General features: G+C 50.7%; 1 protein-coding gene across 5 annotated transcripts in view; it reads left to right on the top strand.

The window, feature by feature from the left end:
• The window catches only part of PFKM (phosphofructokinase, muscle), a 44,814-nt gene extending 26,668 nt beyond the window's left edge, over positions 1–18,146 (top strand). For all 5 annotated transcript variants that reach the window (XM_077870286.1, XM_077870284.1, XM_077870283.1 and 2 more), the window contains 21 exons: positions 3,910–3,983; positions 4,820–4,897; positions 6,291–6,480; positions 6,697–6,862; positions 7,571–7,615; positions 8,040–8,148; positions 8,270–8,365; positions 8,581–8,673; positions 9,484–9,609; positions 10,963–11,027; positions 11,533–11,602; positions 12,371–12,520; positions 12,930–13,000; positions 13,319–13,406; positions 13,501–13,653; positions 14,333–14,497; positions 15,505–15,566; positions 15,776–15,887; positions 17,090–17,189; positions 17,271–17,376; positions 17,604–18,146. In XM_077870286.1, the coding sequence (XP_077726412.1) occupies positions 3,910–3,983; positions 4,820–4,897; positions 6,291–6,480; positions 6,697–6,862; positions 7,571–7,615; positions 8,040–8,148; positions 8,270–8,365; positions 8,581–8,673; positions 9,484–9,609; positions 10,963–11,027; positions 11,533–11,602; positions 12,371–12,520; positions 12,930–13,000; positions 13,319–13,406; positions 13,501–13,653; positions 14,333–14,497; positions 15,505–15,566; positions 15,776–15,887; positions 17,090–17,189; positions 17,271–17,376; positions 17,604–17,748 (2,264 nt within the window). In that variant the 3' untranslated portion in view covers positions 17,749–18,146. The remainder of the gene's footprint in view (positions 1–3,909; positions 3,984–4,819; positions 4,898–6,290; positions 6,481–6,696; positions 6,863–7,570; positions 7,616–8,039; positions 8,149–8,269; positions 8,366–8,580; positions 8,674–9,483; positions 9,610–10,962; positions 11,028–11,532; positions 11,603–12,370; positions 12,521–12,929; positions 13,001–13,318; positions 13,407–13,500; positions 13,654–14,332; positions 14,498–15,504; positions 15,567–15,775; positions 15,888–17,089; positions 17,190–17,270; positions 17,377–17,603) is intronic.
• The last annotated feature ends 77 nt before the right edge of the window (positions 18,147–18,223 follow it).

The following is an 18,223-nucleotide window of genomic DNA, read 5'->3' as shown; positions in this document are numbered from 1 at the left end:
GGGAGAGGGCACAGAAATGATTTTGCCCCAGAGGCTGTGGGCCACGTGGGAGAGTGAGGTTGGGCTCTGTAAAATCCATAGAGGCCAACAGCTCTGTCATTCCCTGAGTTTAGCAAAGCTGATAACTTCTTAAAGCAGAAGAGAGGCCAGAAGTCAGACATCCTGAGCTCAGAAGCTGGGCTGAGTTGATACAAATCCTAATTCTCTTTTCAACCCAGGAATGACCCCAGCTCTGCTAAATCATACCACATTTGACATTGGCTTATTCTGGAAAGGATCTCTGTCATCTGCTCTAGCCCTCTGTCTTCAGATGGACAGTCCATTCCGAATGCATGTTTATCCTGTTTAAAGTTTTTAAAGGTTTATAGGAACAGGGATTCAATTACCTCTCTGAATTGCTCTTCTAGGATTCATAATTTTAATTTGCATATTCAAAAGTGTCATTCAGATCTAACATTTATTTCTCATGTTGGAATTACCGGATTTTTTTTCCTATTCAAAGTCCAGTTAAAATAGAAAGTTTTTAACATCTGCTTTCCAAAAGGTAGTGACTAAGTCATTTATTGTTTTTTTCTGTCTCGTGTCATAGAGACCCATCACCCTTAGTTCTCCTCAAAGCCTCTTCCCTATAGGCTGTAATTAGAAACTCCAAAGTACGTGCCTCTGATGTTCTCCAGAGCCCCTCCTGGCTGTACCCAGAATACCCCCTGGGTGGTGCCTGTAATCTTATCCTTTGTCTTGCTTCTAATAAGTCAGACAGCTGCGAATAGAGGGTTATTTAGGGTAACATGGAACGGCCAAGGAGAGTCTGGCCAGGACTGGTCTGGGACCAGTAATGTTAAGTAGGAGAGCCCAGAGAATTACTGGGACTCCCTAGAATAAGTTCCATATACATCCCAATCTGTGATTTCTAGGGAACTGAGAGTTTGAGATGCAGGTATAGGGGGCAAAGAGAGTCCTAAAACTTGGTTTCTAGGAAAACAACTGTCTAACTTAGAGGCAGGATGGATGACCTCTGGAAGGTTGAGGTAAGAGGGTAAAAAGAGGAGAGAAGAGAAAGAATCTTCTTTTCTTGTGGGATTTTTCTTCTGCCCAGTGGATTTGGATATTTCCTACCTGCCATCTATTTACTTTACACTTAAAACCTTTTAAGTCACTTTTCTTAAATCTTTTCTCCCTACGCTTACTGAGCTTGGGAGTGGGAAGCAGTATTCCAACCTATGAATTCCAGAAAAATCTTTTTTCCTTATTTCTTAAGATCACAGATTCATACTCCAGAATTTCAGGTATCCCATAGAGAATCCCACAGACTTTGTGAAAGTCTAGAAAATAAAGGATAGTTTCATTTCTGTTCTGATCATACTGACTTTATTTATCCTTCCTAAGGCACTGATGGCTTTGTGTTGACTCCATTCTTTTCACACACACAGGCTTTCCCTAAAGCTTCTGAGAAACCTGCTCCCATCACAGATTTTTCCCTTTTGAATCCTTCAATTTGGGGGTGTGAACCTAGACTTCTAGACCTCATGTGACTTTGCTTCAGTGGTGGCGGAAGTGAGCTTTGACAGTGGTGCTCACCAGAGACCTTGTGTGGCAAGCTGAGTCTTTTAGCTCTTACTGAGATCAATTATTGGAAGCATTCAGCACTGTTCCAGCTTCTTGCAACTGTCCCCTTTGGCTTCCAAGACATCGCTAAGACCTGGTTTCCCTTTTGTCTTTCTTGTTGCTCCTCCTCAGTTTCCCTCATGGATCTCATGTTCCCTGCCTGTGCCTTCAGTATCAGTTTTGCTCCACATTCTATTCCTTGCCTTTCCCATTCAGGTTCTATCATTCTCTTGAGACAGCCCCTTCCAAGTCCTCATGGATGTCCCATAAGAACATCAAGCTCAAGCTCTCCCAATATGAATGTGTCATCTACACCCCCACCTGCCTGAATCGAAGCCTGCCTCTGCTCAATTACACCACAGTTTTACCCTTTGCCTGAGTCAGTCATGGGGCTTTTGCATTGTCCTCTCCAACACCCTGAAATCTTGTTTCCTAGATATCTCCTGTCCAGTGTCTTCTGTTTTGTCCCAAAGGCCAGTCTCCAGTCCAAGTCCTCATCATTTTTTGCCTAGGCTGCCAGATAGTCATCTTATCCCAGCCTCCTCTGCATTGCTGCCACGCTGATCTTTCCAAGATGCAGGGAGCATCGTGTCTGTCCACTCTCACAATTGTTCAAAGATTTTCCATCATTTGCAACTTTTTTTTTTCCAGGTCACAGACTCCTTTAAGAATCAAATGAAAGCTGTGGACCTTCTCTCAAAGGAAATTTCCATGCCCAGAAAGCTTTCCATACAGTTTCCTGGGGTTCTTGAATTCCCTGAAACCATCATCTATGGATCCCCAGTCAAACCCTGGCCTGCAGAATAGGAGGCACACTCCCTCACGTGGCATGCAGATGTCTGCCTGCCTGTATAGCTTCATCTCTCACAGCTTCCTGTCTTACATCTTATTTTTTATAGTACTGAATTACTTAAGGTGGTTTCTTGACCTTCACCTTCTTCATTTTTCACTGGCCAAAAAAAAAGATTTATAAGGAATTGTCCACTGGGTCTGAGGCCAAGTGCTGTCTTATCTGGTATAACCTGTCCTGACTTACTCCTGGCAGCTTGGATGCTCCTTCTCCTTGTTCCCACTGGCTTTGTACGTACGTACCTCCCTCATAGGGATCTGTGTTGTAACCATCTTATACTCTTTGCAAGTCTTGAGGACCATTACCAAGTCCTTTATCTTCATATCCCTAGACTCTATCATTCACTGCTGTTTCCCCAATGCCTGTAGTGTGTGGAGCACGGTAGGTGTTCAGTAAATATTTGCTCAATGAGTGCATGGACCTCCAGTTTAACTTGGCACATATAGCCACCCGATACCAACTTTGTCAGCCTGCAGACCCCTGCAAATATTCTGATCTTTTTTATTTTATTCCATTCCAGGTAGTTTTGGATTTTGTAGTAGTTCATGATGGATTTTGGTCTGCTGCTGCAGATTTTCTAATTACTGGTTTCTCTAGTACTCACTGGTATATGATAATTCTCTAGGCGGGATTCAGGACCATAAGAATAGATTGTAGATTGAAACAAACAAACAAAAAACATGCTAGGGAAGCATCTGAGGGAAGTTGGTTAAAATGGTTCATAAGAAATTGATCTATCTTGGCTCCGAAGTTCCTTGAGCATCACTGTGAAGCCCCTCCTCACATTACAAGGTAGGATGGGTTACCGGGACCAAGACCTGGGAATGTCTTCTGTCTCTCACCAAGGAAGCTCTGCTTAGCACAGTTATCAGTAGTATTGGTTCTAATATGGAGGCCTTTACAGCTTGCTCCATGTCTTGTGTGCTATGCAGGGTAGTTCCTCCACCGTACTCTTGGGAGAGATGGTTCTTATTGCTGAGTAGCTCCTCAAAAGGAGTAATACTTCTATGGGAGAAAGGAGAAAGACTCTCCTCTCTGTTTTAGTCCTAATTGTTTCTCTCTGTGGAGAGACTGGCTCTGTGACCTTGACCTCTTTGAACTTCAGTTTCCAGATCTGTAAAATGGAGGCAACTTTAGGGTTGTGAATAGGATTAAACGAGATGACATTTGACGAGCAGTTAGCAGTGTCTCCCACTACAGTAAGCATTCAAGATTATAATTCCCAGATTGCCCTGTGAGGAAAGGTCTCAGGAAAGATGGGATTTGGCGGGGAGGGGGCTGACTGGGGGATATCTGGAGCTACATCAACACTAAACATGATAATTCAGTGTTAGTGGAGGAGAGTTTTCTAGATTCAGAGAAAAGCCTGAGAAATGGACTGAATTGTATCTTGTAGTCCAGGCTGCTTTTCTCAGGAGTAACCTCTCCCTGTTGTCTCTCCTCTCTCCTCACAGGTATGAATGCTGCTGTCAGGGCTGTGGTTCGAGTGGGTATCTTTACTGGTGCCCGTGTCTTCTTTGTCCATGAGGTTGGTTCTCTATTTTGTTCTCTGTTGTTCTTTCCCTATTTTCTGCTCCCCCTTCCCCACTTCCTATTTCCTCACCTCCCAGTTACATGCTGTCTGACCTATCTCAGCTCCCTGTCTTCATGAGTGTCCCCTGCCATTCCAGTTTCCAATAACGATGGTGGGATCTGGGGATCTACAGACTGGGTCCTCATGTTGCCCATCCAGTTAAAGGAAGAAGTAATCCTCTCTTCCCCTAACCTCCACCAAGATAAAGAGAGAAGCTGAAATGAGTATTTCACAGAAAATTTAGGTATGTCCAGAGCTAGAGCTTTTGGAAAGAAGAGTCTCATCAGATTTCTGTAGTTTGCAAACCTTCTGAGGTTCTGACTCCTCTTTCCTTCTCTCCCTTCCCTCTCATTCTTTGTCCACTCTTCTTTCTGTAAATTTTATCTATCTTCTCCCAAATTTTATCTTTTCCAGTCCTATTTCTCTCTTGGCCTCCCTCCAACCCCTTCTCTTTCCCCTCTACTGTTAACAAAGCCATCTGTTATCTAGTTCCCTGGGAAGCAGATTGGAGGACATGGGATGAGCCATAAGCAAGAGGAATTAGGATGAAATACTAGGAAGGGCATCCTGACCTTTTGCGATTACAAGAAACTAGATGAGGGTCTTGAAAATTTGATGTCTTCTTCCTTGCACAGTGTTAAATGTGACAGTGTCATGGGCATCCAGGACTCAGTAATGGGAGGAGGTGACTTGATTCTCAAAAAGCTTCTTCCCAGGGATTCTGTCTTAATCGTGGGGGTTTAGGGAGAACTGGCCTAGCAGGGGCTGAATGGCTGTAATGTGCCCCACAGGGTTACCAAGGCCTGGTGGATGGTGGAGATCACATCAGGGAAGCCACCTGGGAGAGCGTTTCGATGATGCTTCAGCTGGTATGTTCCAGAGGACTCCCATCCCGTATTTGTCCTGTCGTTGTTGCACCCCATTCTGGTTTGGCCTCATAGTTGCCCAAGTCTCCCCCCAACCCACAACAATGTGGCTCGACATGAAGGGTTCTATGACTAGAGAGGTGCCACGATTGCTCTTTACTCTTTGAGTTTGAAAACATCACCCTGTTTTCCTACGGTGGCAGGGGGGCAGGAATGCGGTCACAGGACAGTTTGCTCTTTAAAGAAAGGTCATAGGCAAGACTTGAGGAATTGGTAAGTAAGCAGGTCCTGCTCTGGCATCACGGGGAAGGTCTGGCCATGAAAATAACTTTACCAGAGGACTGGAGCCAGAGCCAGAAGTAGAGATGAAATCTGCCAGTCCTCATGTGATGGTGATAAGGTCACCTGAAACCAGAGTGTTTAAGGGAGGAAGAAACCAGTATAGAGTTTCCAGAAACACCCTAAGATTATGCTGATTGCATCACAACCCCTTGAGCTACTTTCTCTAGGTCAGATACCTATTATCTGATTTACTGAAAGATCTACAAATTGCATTTGTATCCCCATTCTTTACCTCTCTCCTCTAAAAATCCGTGGGAGGAAATTTAATGTGCAGTGCTTTGTGAAGGTTCTTTATAGGCAATAGTGCCTGCTGTAAAGTGGTCTGAGAATGAGCCAGACTTCTCCATCAATACTCCCAAAGTCATGGATGCCAGTATATATGATTTGTGGAAACCCTAAGTATACTTACCTCTCTTGGGGTATCTCTAAACCCCTGACAATCCTCAGAGCCATTTTTCCTGTGAATACCTATGTCTTGTGTCTTCTTCCACTAGCACCATAGATCCTGAAGAGCAGAGAGGAAAGAATTGGCAGTGCCTGGTTACAATTAGAAATCAGTGAGTTCAAGAGGGAGAAAGTACTACCAGGCACATTGGGATGAACTCCTAAGAATAGTTTGGATGCAATCTGATGCAGTCAGGTCACTAGGGAGAATTTCCAAAGGCCGAAGCCAGTGCTATTTCATATGCTTCTAAGAACACGTGAAAGATGGAGATGATTCCAAAAGCCAACAGCATGTATGTGTTCCTTTGCTCCCCTTGAGGATAATCACTTTGATGACAATGCCTTCAATGAAATGGGTTGATCTGAGCAGTCTTCAACAAACAGGTGTAGCAGAATATAAGGAGTGACCCTGTGGTAGCTCAGCCAGTATCATTTCCCTCTCCTTTAGAAGGGACAAATGACCTGTAAGGATGTCAGGGTATGTCCTAGAAAGCCATGTGGTTATGACAGCCCATCACAGTGTTGGAATAGGGGAAATCTTAGCATGTTCAGCCAAAATTCAGCTTTCTCCTCCGGGGTGGGGGGGCTGACTCCTACCTCTTCCCCATAGGGTGGCACAGTCATTGGAAGTGCCCGGTGCAAGGATTTTCGGGAACGAGAGGGGCGACTTCGAGCTGCCCACAACCTAGTGAAACGTGGGATCACCAATCTGTGTGTCATCGGGGGTGATGGCAGCCTCACTGGGGCGGACACCTTCCGTTCTGAGTGGAGTGACTTGCTGAGTGACCTCCAGAAAGCGGGTGAGACGTGGTTGTCAGAAGTGTGCGCACCCCCACCCCAATGGAGGAGATCGTTACCCAGACGCGAATGGGGCGGGGGCGGGGTGGTCCTTGCTCTCCTCACTGTGCCACTGCCTGTGGTGCCCACTGGCTGCGGGTCCTGCTCTCTCCGCCCATCTGTTCTTTAGGCATGCCAGGCCCCTCACCTGGCGGCTCCTGGTTTCTTGTCTTTGTCAGGTAAGATCACAGCGGAGGAGGCTACGAAGTCCAGCTACCTGAATATCGTGGGCTTGGTGGGCTCAATTGACAATGACTTTTGCGGCACTGACATGACCATCGGCACCGACTCTGCCCTGCACCGGATCATAGAGATCGTGGATGCCATCACCACTACTGCTCAGAGGTGAGGGGGCCTGCAGAGAGGCAGCTGGAACTGGCTAAAGGGCTGGGGTCAGAGCAGAGGCATGCACTGGAGCTGCAGGCCATAACGACCAGTTTTCTGGTGCCGGGACACTCTTTAACAAAGAGTGATCTCTAGGGCCTGAGACTGCACTGCTGTCTGAATGCTGTAGGCTTGCGTCTTCTCACCATCTAGCCTACTGGCCACACTAGCTCTGGGGCTTTGACACCCAAAGGATGTCCCAGGATTAGCGTCCAACCTGAGACAAATCCGGGGAGCCCCACACCTCAGCCACCCTTTTCAGCTGTGTCATAGCGATTGTGGGGGCTATCGCTGCCACTGCTCAGAGTAGGGGGTGCGGGGGAGGCAGTGTGCGAGATTGGGAGGACAGAAGGTCACACTTTGCCAAGGCAATCCCAGGGGATTCCAGACTGGTCAAGTCCTCACTTCTTCACTTCTGTTCCCTTTCCCTCCTTCCCTTCCTGGGCCCCCTGGGCCCCCAGAACAGAGCCACAGGACTGACCCCTTTCACTGCACGTTTCAGCTCCCCGTGGCTGATGTGTTTCTCCTAGGTCTTCCTGGCTCTCGGGGAGCCTGCTGGAAGATCTAGTGGCATCTCCCAGGGAGGTTACCCATCCTGGCTCTGGGGGCGGCTTGATCCTGGCCGTAGGGACAGTAGGATTGTGTCAGCCCTGCGTCTGTCTCTTGCAGCCACCAGAGGACGTTTGTGTTGGAAGTGATGGGCCGGCACTGTGGGTAAGATCATCTGGACTTGCTGCTTCTGTGGAGTCAGCACTAACCTTCTCTTCCCCGGAGGATCCAGGGAGGTCTCCCGGGGGAGCAGATCTGGAGGGGCCCACGCTCCTCTGGCTGGGGCCTCGTTTCCCTGCTTCCACCCCAAGTGTGTGCGTGTGTGTATGTGCACAGGCCCACTCCAGCATGAGAGGGCACCCAGTGCTCTGAAGTCTGAGGCCACTGTGGTAGGGTGGCATGACTAGAAGGTGCCCTTCAGGGACAGAATCTCACTGAGAAGCTGTCTCAGCGGTGCTTCCACCTCCAAGAATGAAACCACAGGTCCTCAGACCCTTCACCAACTATGGGGCCAGGCAACCTGCAGGGTTCTGGTGAGGCTCTTGGTGGAGTGGGACTCCCCACGTGATGCTTCTGCCTCTCCTCTCAGATACCTGGCCCTTGTCACCTCCCTCTCCTGTGGGGCTGACTGGGTTTTTATTCCTGAATGTCCGCCAGATGATGACTGGGAGGAACATCTTTGTCGCCGGCTTAGTGAGGTACTGGCACTTCTTTTTTTTTTTTTTGCCCTTAAAAAAACTCTCGCCTGTCCCGCTGACAATGCCCTTCCCATCCATCAGTTTCACCCCATCGACCACTCTTCTTTTTGTTCTTGACCAGACAAGGACCCGGGGTTCTCGTCTCAACATCATCATTGTGGCTGAGGGTGCGATTGACAAGAATGGGAAACCAATCACCTCAGAAGAAATCAAGGAGGTTAGTATCCATGAAGCCAGAGAGGCCTTGGATGCCATCCCGCCCGCGCCCTTCCCTGGTGGTTTCTGAATCTCCCCTTAGTCCTTCTGCACATCTTTCCCCAAGTTTCCTGCCCCCTAGTTTCCAAGGGATCATTACAAGAGGTTAAATCATCTGTGGTTTATCTTAGTCTCTGCTTGTTTTTGGTCTCTGACTCTGTGTCCTTCTGTCTTCAGCTGGTGGTAAAGCGTCTGGGATATGACACTCGGGTCACTGTCTTGGGGCATGTGCAGCGGGGTGGGACCCCATCAGCCTTCGACCGAATCCTGGTAAGTCATGGTTCTGTGGCCCTCACATCTTTGGACCCACAACTTGCACGACTGCACTTCACCACGACAGGGGCTTACTGCCACCCACCACCAGCCTCTGGACTGCGGTGGCCCTTGACCCATTCCCATACATTTAAGAATTCCCTTCTGTTTTAAAAACTGATGGGAACCTCTATGCTCCCTGAACGGTGAGGTCTCATATCTCCGCTTCGAGCATTAATAACATTATTTTTTTTTTTAATTTTTTTTTTTAATTTTTATTTACTTATGATAGTCAGAGAGAGAAAGAGAGGCAGAGACATAGGCAGAGGGAGAAGCAGACTCCATGTACCGGGAGCCTGATGTGAGATTCGATCCCGGGTCTCCAGGATCGTGCCCTGGGCCAAAGGCAGGCGCCAAATCGCTGCACCACCCAGGGATCCCCGCTTTGAGCATTAATAACATTATTAAGATCTAACTCAGACACTCAGATTGAACCCTCTTATCTGATCTGCATTGGGAGAGGCCATATTCTTTCTTGCTTTATCAATAAGAAGGGAATATTATCAAGCCTCAGTAATCTCCTTGATTGCTACATTGGATGCGTTTCTCTGGAACCAAATAGAATTCTAACGGCAAGAGGATGAAGAATTATCAAGCTATAGATGAAATCTGAGTAGGGAGGCAAAGCCCAGCAAGCTCTTGGCTGTGGTCCTTAAATGTGCAGCTCCACCCTGTGATTTGGAAGGGCCTTGAGTGCCCTGGCTCTCCAGGCCGAGTCCAGATAGGGATCCCTGAACAGACTTGTCTTTGGTCCCTGGGCTCCCACAGGGCAGCAGGATGGGTGTGGAAGCAGTGATGGCGCTCTTGGAGGGGACCCCGGACACCCCGGCCTGCGTGGTGAGCCTCTCTGGTAACCAGGCTGTGCGCCTGCCCCTCATGGAGTGTGTACAGGTGGTAAGTACTGACCTCGGCTCCCCTTCCTAACAGCCCCGAGCCTGTCTTTGAACTGGAGCTTAAAGGGAAAGAGACCAAGTTCCAAGGCCACTAGAACAGGAGCAGATGGAAAGGCAGCATGGTGTAGTTAGAGTGAGGTGGGAAGAGCAGAATAGGCTTTGCAAAGAAGCCGCCACCTCGCTGAGCCTCAGCGTCCCTGTCTGTAAGTATTCCACAGGAGAGATGCTGACCCTACCAAGTAATGAGACCCAATATCGTGTAAAATCCAACCTCGCATCCAAGATTTTGCAATGTCTTTGCTGGAAGAGAAATGCAGTCTCTCTCTCCAAACATGAGTAGAAGCAGGGATGTTATTAAGGTCTGGCTGGCTGGCTTATATGTTTCTGTGATTTATTTATTTATTTTTAAAAGAGATTTTATTTATTTATTCATGAGAGACACAGAGAGAGAGGCAGAGACACAGGCAGAGGGAGAAGCAGGCTCCATCCAGGGAGCCCGATGTGGGACTCGATCCCGGATCTCCAGGATCACACCCTGGGCTGAAGGCAGGCACTTAACCGCTGAGCCACCCAGGCTCCCCTGTTTCTGTGATTTCTACTTGGACATGCTTCTCTGAAGCAACGTGAGGTTTCTAGCACTCATCCTGAGGGCTGTTACAAGGAGTGGAGGGGATGTTTGGGATGGGTGTGATGCAGTACCTGGAAAATGCTGAGTGCTCAGGGAGTGGTGGCTCTGGTGATGAAGGAATCAATCCTCGGATGCCACAGAGCAGACCGTGTGGCTGGGGGCTAAGGGGTCTGGCTGGCTGATCCTCCGGGCTGGCTCCCCGCTCCTGGCCTGCTTCTCTCCGAGGCTCACGAGTGTCAGCAACCTACAGCACAGACATGCTCCAGCCTTGCTTGGGACTGCGTATCCAAAAGCCCAAGAGCTAACGCACCAGAAATCAGTAGCTGGGAAACACATGGCAGGGATCAGCCTTTCTTCCTAACCACGCCGTCTGGAGGGGGGGTCTTCTTCAGTCATTCAGTTTAGAGGCTGCTTTGAGGTTGGGGTCCTGGGTGTGGAATGGGGAAGAAAGCTGTTCTGCTGAGCACTCCTCTGCTCTGCCCAGGTTCTAGTAAGTAGAGCACTGAATCTGCTCCTTCCTTCTGCTGCTCATTACTCCACAAATTAAAGAAAACCAAAGATATCTCTTTCTGTGAAAGCTTGGAGCACATAGAAAAGGTGGGGTGCATGGTAGGCAGCATCTTTGCAGAAGCGCAGAGACAGGCAGGGTCTTACCACCAGGCAGAAATCCTGCTGTGTAAAGGGCCCTGCCTCCTAGTCGTGACTCTTGCCGTGTTCCTTCCTCAGACCAAGGATGTGACCAAGGCCATGAATGACAGGAAATTCGATGAAGCCATGAAGCTGAGAGGCCGGTGAGGGGACGACCAGAAGCTCAGTAGCTACAGAAAACAGATTACTGGAGTGAAGAAAAAAAAAAATTGGACATAGCTTCAGACCCAAAATAGGAGCTTCTGCTTCTTTCTCTTGTGATTGTCTCTGCAACAGTTTTTTCCCCCGGAGCATGGGCTGTGGGGTGACTGGGAGGCACGGACCACCCCAGGGATGCTCTCCCTGGGATTGGCCTTCTGTAATCTGGTGTTCGTGTGTGGGGGTTCCAGCTAGGTTTGCCCTTTCTCTAGGCGAGGGGCAGCGTCTCAGGCTGAGTGCAGCACCCGGGAGGAGAGCACTCTGGCCCGGGTTGATTAATTCGTGGCCCCTTATCAGCTCCTGTCCAGTGCCTGCCATGTCCCGGTTATATCCCTTGAGCTTTGCCCTATGGAACTTTCACACTCAGAGCAAAACTTCAGACCCCCTTGGCTGCTGGCCAAGAGGAGTGGCCTGAAGTCCCCTCCACCCCCCACCCCGTACTTTTTACAGGAGCTTCATGAACAACTGGGAGGTGTACAAGCTTCTGGCTCACATCAGACCTCCCGTCTCGAAGACATCGGTGAGCTCTCTGCCCTTGACTCCTTCTCTCGGCCTCCCTGTGTGGCCACTCCTGCAACCTCTAGCCATGCCAGCTTCCTTGCCCCCCTGTCATCTTCGGTACAGGGTCCCCGACCCTGTGAAGAACTCTGCTTGTAGCCACCCCAGATACCAGCCCCGTGCTCCCAGTGTGCCCTGGTTGTCTCTAACCCAAGACCCACAACCAAGTTAGGACTCCCAAGGTAGCATGCAAGGAAGGGAAAGAGGCTTATGTCGTATTTCCTCTGAGCAAGGCTGGGAATAATCACACCTGGGTGTATGGAAGCCGCTTCTTCCATGGAAGGCGTGGTTCTCAATATGTAATATATATCAGAATCATCTGGGCTGCTTATCAAACATGCAGGTTGCTGGATCCTTCCCTCAGAGAGGATTTAGATCTGGTGCAGGGCCCAGAAATATGCAGGTTCAATAGGCATGAAGATCAGGTGGTCCAAGGATCACGCTTTGGAGATACTGCCCAGGAAGGCCTCACCGTTACGGAATGAATGGTGCCTGGGGTCAGGGACAGCAGCTTTACTTACTGACTTGTGACAGAGTTTTGCCTCCATGGCACGAGGAGACGGACCGTGCCGGCGCTCCCAGGGACAGGGTGTGTTGTCCAGAGGCAGATATCCTCATCCTAGGACCTGAGGGACCCAGAGTTCAGGGACCTTACTGACCTGTCCCCTCCCATCTGCTGGCGTTTCTGTCCCATCTTTGCCCTGCTCCCTCTCGGCTTCCTCCTCCCCAGGCTACCATGCACACGGTGGCCGTGATGAACGTGGGTGCCCCAGCCGCAGGCATGAATGCTGCCGTCCGCTCCACCGTGAGAATTGGACTCATCCAGGGCAACCGGGTGCTGGTTGTGCATGATGGCTTCGAGGGCCTGGCCAAGGGTCAGGTATGGGGACCAGAGGGACGGAGGGCCAAGGAGTGGTCGTGGCGAGGGGAAGCAGAGCAGGGCGACTTATCCATTTTCTTCCTTTCTACACCCCCCCCCCCGCCCCTGCCCCTCACTGCCTTCCATTGTCTACGTTATTTTCCTCTCAGGGTTTGAGCAGAAGTAGCTACTTAATTTTAAGGCAGTATAAACAGGCAGGAGCCACATACGTGATTTAATTCTCTATCCCGAAGCTCAGTGCGGTGCCCGGCATAAGTAGGTGCTTATTTGTGAACGAGCCCATAAGGGTGGAAGGAGTTCATTGGGGTGGGGAAGAGCCGGTGCCTGGCGTTCCTCTTCCAAGGGGTGGGGGTTGGGGTGGGCTCAGGGCTCAGGGAGTGGTGCAGACCTGCGCGACCCTCTCCTGCAGATCGAGGAGGCTGGCTGGAGCTATGTGGGGGGCTGGACTGGCCAAGGCGGTTCCAAACTTGGGACTAAGAGGTAAGTGGCACCCTAGGAGCACCTCCTCCAGGTCAGCCCTGAAGATTCCCCGTGAAGTATAGTGTCGGTTCATTAGGTCAGCGTCCATGCTGCTGTAGGGGACCCTCTGTCCCCACGTTGCAGCTGCCTCAGTGAATTAGCAGCTCTGGCAACCTAAAGCCCCAGGGCGGACCCCTGGGCAGCGGGGAGACGTGGCCGAGGGAAGGGGCACAAGTCTGGAAATATACATCAAGCACCTCCTGAGTCTAGCTTTTCTCTCCCTCGATTTTGCTGTCTCCTCTCCCCATCGCCCGCCCCTGCCCCACCCCGCTCAACCAGGACTCTGCCCAAGAAGAGCTTTGAGCAGATCAGTGCCAACATCACTAAGTTTAACATTCAGGGCCTGATCATCATCGGGGGCTTTGAGGTGAGTGCCTTGCCGTTTCTTTCCCTCTGCACCGCCCCCCCCACCTCTCACTTCCCCCCCTCACCGCCACCCCTGCTGCGGTTCTTCTTCGCAGGCTTACACTGGGGGCCTGGAGCTGATGGAGGGCAGGAAGCAGTTTGATGAGCTGTGCATCCCGTTTGTGGTCATCCCTGCTACGGTGTCCAACAACGTCCCTGGCTCGGACTTCAGCGTGGGCGCTGACACAGCCCTCAACACTATCTGCACGGTGAGAGCCCGCCGCCGCCCCCCAGGCCTCGGGCCGGGACTGTAGTCCCTGGGCTGCCTGTGCTCCTAGAAAGTGAACGGCTCTTTTTTTTTTTTTTTTTTCTAATTTAAGATTTTATTTATTTATTTGAGAGAGAGAGAGAGCATGAGCAAGGGGGAGGGACAGAGGGAGAAGCAGGCTCCCCGCTGAGCAGGGAGCCCAGTGCCGTGCTCGGTCCCAGGACCCCGAGATCATGACCTGAGCTGAAGGCAGACACTTAACCAACTGAGCCACCCAGGTGCCCCGAAAGTGACCTCCTTTTTTGCTACCAGCCAAGCGAGTGTTTGAAAAGTGCTTCTTGAAGCGCAGGCCTTTTCCCAGACTTTATTGGACCACATATGGGGCTCATTCTCACCTGTGAGTCTCCATCCTAGAAACCTGCCGAATGGCTTCTCCTTCCTGAGGGCCTGTGGCCTAATTTCCCCACTCTGAGTGACAGAAGGGCTGAGTACGACTCCCTTCTGAGGAGAGGACTTCCACAGCCTGGTTGGCAAGCGGGGCTGCCGTCCCCGAAGGCAGGAATGTGAGGAGGCGTAGGGGCCTGGCTGGCCTGGGGAGGAGCTGGGTTGCTGCAAGGGCCAGAGGAGGGACGAGGATCAGATCCCGGGCCCGGTCTAACTAGGACCCACTGTCTTTGCAGACCTGTGACCGCATCAAGCAGTCAGCAGCAGGCACCAAGCGGCGGGTGTTCATCATTGAAACTATGGGTGGCTACTGCGGCTACCTGGCCACCATGGCAGGCCTGGCCGCTGGGGCGGATGCTGCCTACATTTTTGAGGAGCCCTTCACCATTCGGGACCTGCAGGTAGACGGCCACCCGGGGCCTGTAACGTAGCTCTGTCCGCACTGTCCCCACAGCAACCCGAGCTGTGAGAACTCGAGATGAGGACAGCCGCCTGGTCCTCGGGGCCCTGCTAGGAGACTGCGAGGAGCGGCACGCAGGCATTTCCCGGCATCACCTCACACACACAACCACAGCTCCTGTCGTAGGGAGCGTTTGTTGTGAAGGACGGCATGTTGCTAAGCCCTTCTCATGTGTTTTTGCATTTTGTCTTCAAAACAGACGTGCAGGAGAGTTATCATCTCCATGTTACAGACGAGAACCATTTAGAGAGGTTAAAAGCCTTGTCTAAACTGGCGAGGTGGTTTAACCAGCAGAGAGTCCGTCTTTCTACGGCATCAGGCCACCCCTCCAGATTTCCCTTGCTCCCAGGCTCTTTCCTGTCACTTCCGGGGTGGGGGGCGCTCCGACTCCTGTTCCACAGAGAGACCACATGATCCTAATTTTCCAAGATCTCAGTTCGCTGGAGGAAAGAAGAACCACCAAGTGGAGGGGCAGCAGGCTGAGGGAACTCCCTAATCTGAAAACCCAGCCAACCCCTGCCAGGGATGGAGGGTGGGAGTCTTCCTCCTGTACCCCTGACTCAAAGCCCAGATGAAGGAACTGGTTCCTTCAATGACTGCTGCACACACACAAGCAAACCATTTAAAGGGCAACACTGAGAGCGAGAGTCAGCCCCCTGAGGGAACCGGAAACCCCTGGGAAGGGACACTGGGAGCGGGTGGAAAGGCAAAACTGGCAGTTGCCACAGCTGCCTCGGACTTGCCTCCTTCCAGCTCGGCCTGTCTCATTCGGAATCTCTGTTTACATTTCTGTCCACTGAACTTCTTGTAGGGACGAGACAGGATCGCAGACAGCTGTCTTCCGTGTCTCCGCTTCTAGAGAGAGAGGCCTGGTGGGGAACCAGAGAGCTAGGCACGTGCCCAGCCTCATCCACTCCCAGCTAGGCTTAGGATTTGCTCTGTTTTCAGGCAAATGTTGAACATCTGGTGCAAAAGATGAAAACAACTGTGAAGAGGGGCCTGGTGTTAAGGTACCTCATCCACGGCTTGTTCCTGAGTGAAGAGACAATAGGCTCTGGCTCTAGCCCACAGGCTGCACCCACGCTCGGGACACCCCCGGGGAATTTGGATACAAAGGGAGAGAACCTGAGCCACGGGAGGAGATGGAAAAAGCAGGAAAGGGTTGTGAGGGATGGATGGGGAGAGGACCAGAGTCAGGCTTTTGGTGTCTACTTGGCAGGAATGAGAAGTGCAATGAGAACTATACCACGGACTTCATTTTCAACCTGTACTCTGAGGAGGGGAAGGGCATCTTCGACAGCAGGAAGAATGTGCTCGGCCACATGCAGCAGGTAGGGAAGGTGCCCCGTCCTGCCCCTCACCAGATGGCCATATCCTCTGTGGCCACTGGGTCTCCCACTGGTCTCTAATCTGCCGGAGGCCATTGGTGCCACCAGAGCGTGAGCCTGCAATTTCTTACTGTCATAGGACCTGAATATCTCTACTCTGGAAATAGCCTTAGAGATGATGTGGTCCGTCCTCTCCATTTAGGGCAGGGTGGGCTGGATAATTCTTCATCGCGGGTGGCTGTTGTGTGCACTGTGGGATCCTTTAGCGACAACCGTGGACTCTACGCCCTAGAGGCCCGTAGCACCTCCTTCTGGAGTTGTAACAACTACAAAAATGTCTTCAGACATTGCCAGATGTCCCCTGGGAGGGAAAGTCACCTCCAGGTGAGAACCACTAGTTCAGATGAAGAACATGAGCCCAGAGAGGAGAAACAAGCCTGGGTGAGAGCCAGGGCACCTATTCCAGGGCCCTTCCCACCACACCACGCTGCCTTCCAGAAGGAACCTGGGGCGTGCGCACAGGCACCTCGCTGGTGTGGGCTCCATCTCCACGGACTGGGGTTTCCGGGGGAAATGGATACCTTTCTACAATCCACGTTCAACCCCCACACCTATGGTGGGCCGTGCTCCCCGATGGTTCTAGTGGTCTTAGGCCTCTCCATCCGGTGTCTCCAGCCAATGCTGCTTAAGTATGGACCCCAATAGTACCCTTAAGAATGGGGTACTATTGGATAAAGTATGGCCACCTCGTCCCCGCTTCCCACCTACGTTCACTTAGTTCAGAGAAAATCTATGTGGTGTTTTATGTTATTGTGAGGTGCTCCCAAGGGCATCCATATTGGTTCCTAAGGAACGCTTCTGTGTCATTGATGATGGTGACTGACAAGGGCTGCTCAGAAGTGACTGAATGGCCAGACGCCAGGTGAAGGAACAGGAGCTGACAGCTGTGGAGCTAGAAGAGGCAGCTGTGAGACCAGTTACCCCCTTGTCTAATTAGTCACCCTTACTCCTGATAAATGGCCACACTTGCTGTGCCCGCGCACTCTGGTGCTCAGCACGGTCTCAGAATTTTCTTTCAGAGTTAGACTTCTGGATTCCTGTTACTGGCCGTAAACCTGAGGCCATTTCTTTATCTCTGTATGTTTAGGTATTTCTGCTACTTGATTAGAGTCTTTCCCTCTGTAATCTTTATGCTTTTTTTCCAGGGTGGGAGCCCAACTCCATTTGATAGGAATTTTGCCACTAAGATGGGCGCCAAGGCTATGAACTGGATGTCTGGGAAAATCAAAGAGAGTTACCGTAATGGTAGGTTGGGAAAGAGGGGAAGCCCCCTCCACAGAGGCTGGTTCCCCATTATTGAAGCTTACCGATCGTCCTTCATTGCAGGGAGGATCTTTGCCAATACGCCAGACTCGGGCTGTGTTCTGGGGATGCGTAAGAGGGCTCTGGTCTTTCAACCAGTGACTGAGCTGAAGGACCAGACAGATTTTGAGTGAGTACATCTGCTTCCCTGGTAGTTTCAGGGTCTGCTCTTCCCAGCCTGTGTGCTGCCTTCAATCCTCTCATCCTAGGACTAACACCGTCATCACACCTATTTCAGATCTTAACCCCGTGCCCTAAAATCCGGCCTCTTCTACTCAACTTCTTTCCATAAGCTTTGGATAGAAGTCAGTTGGGTTGCTAAAAGCTGAAATCATCATCTCTCTCATTTCTCTGTAGTCACCGCATCCCCAAGGAACAGTGGTGGCTGAAGCTGAGGCCCATCCTCAAAATCCTAGCCAAGTACGAGATTGACTTGGACACCACAGAGCACGCCCACCTGGAGCACATCAGTCGGAAGCGATCCGGAGAAACTTCTATCTAACCCTCTTTGGAGTGAGGGTCATGGATTGTCTGATCATGGTCAGCTCACCCCCTGATAGATCCAAGTCCATGTATCCCCAAGTATTTTAGCTCATTTTTCTTTAGGTTTCCTTTTATTCTGCAACTGTAGCCATGACCAGCTCTGGCCAGGGAGCTGGGGCAGCGGGCAGTGAGTAGAGGCTCCTTTTAGGTGGAATTTATCAACTTCTACCCCAGCTTCATCTGTCACACAAGACTGGGCTCCTCTAGTGCTACTGCTAGATTTCAGCTACTCGGTTAGAATTTTCCTGAAAATAAGCTTTATTTATTTCTTTGTGATAACAAAGTCTTGGTTCCTCTATTACTTTTACTGCAGTGACAAACAATAGCTACACTAATAAATGCCAACTGGTCACTGTGCTTTTGGTTCTCCTGTTGTCACTTTCACAAGTGAATGTCATCCTGTCAACCCTAAGGACTGGACTCTGCTCAGACAC

Source organism: Canis aureus, chromosome 25 (assembly GCF_053574225.1).
Source record: "Canis aureus isolate CA01 chromosome 25, VMU_Caureus_v.1.0, whole genome shotgun sequence".
Taxonomy (NCBI): Eukaryota; Metazoa; Chordata; class Mammalia; order Carnivora; family Canidae; genus Canis; species Canis aureus.
Note: the sequence above shows the minus strand (reverse complement) of the source record. Positions and strands in the feature narration are given on the sequence as shown.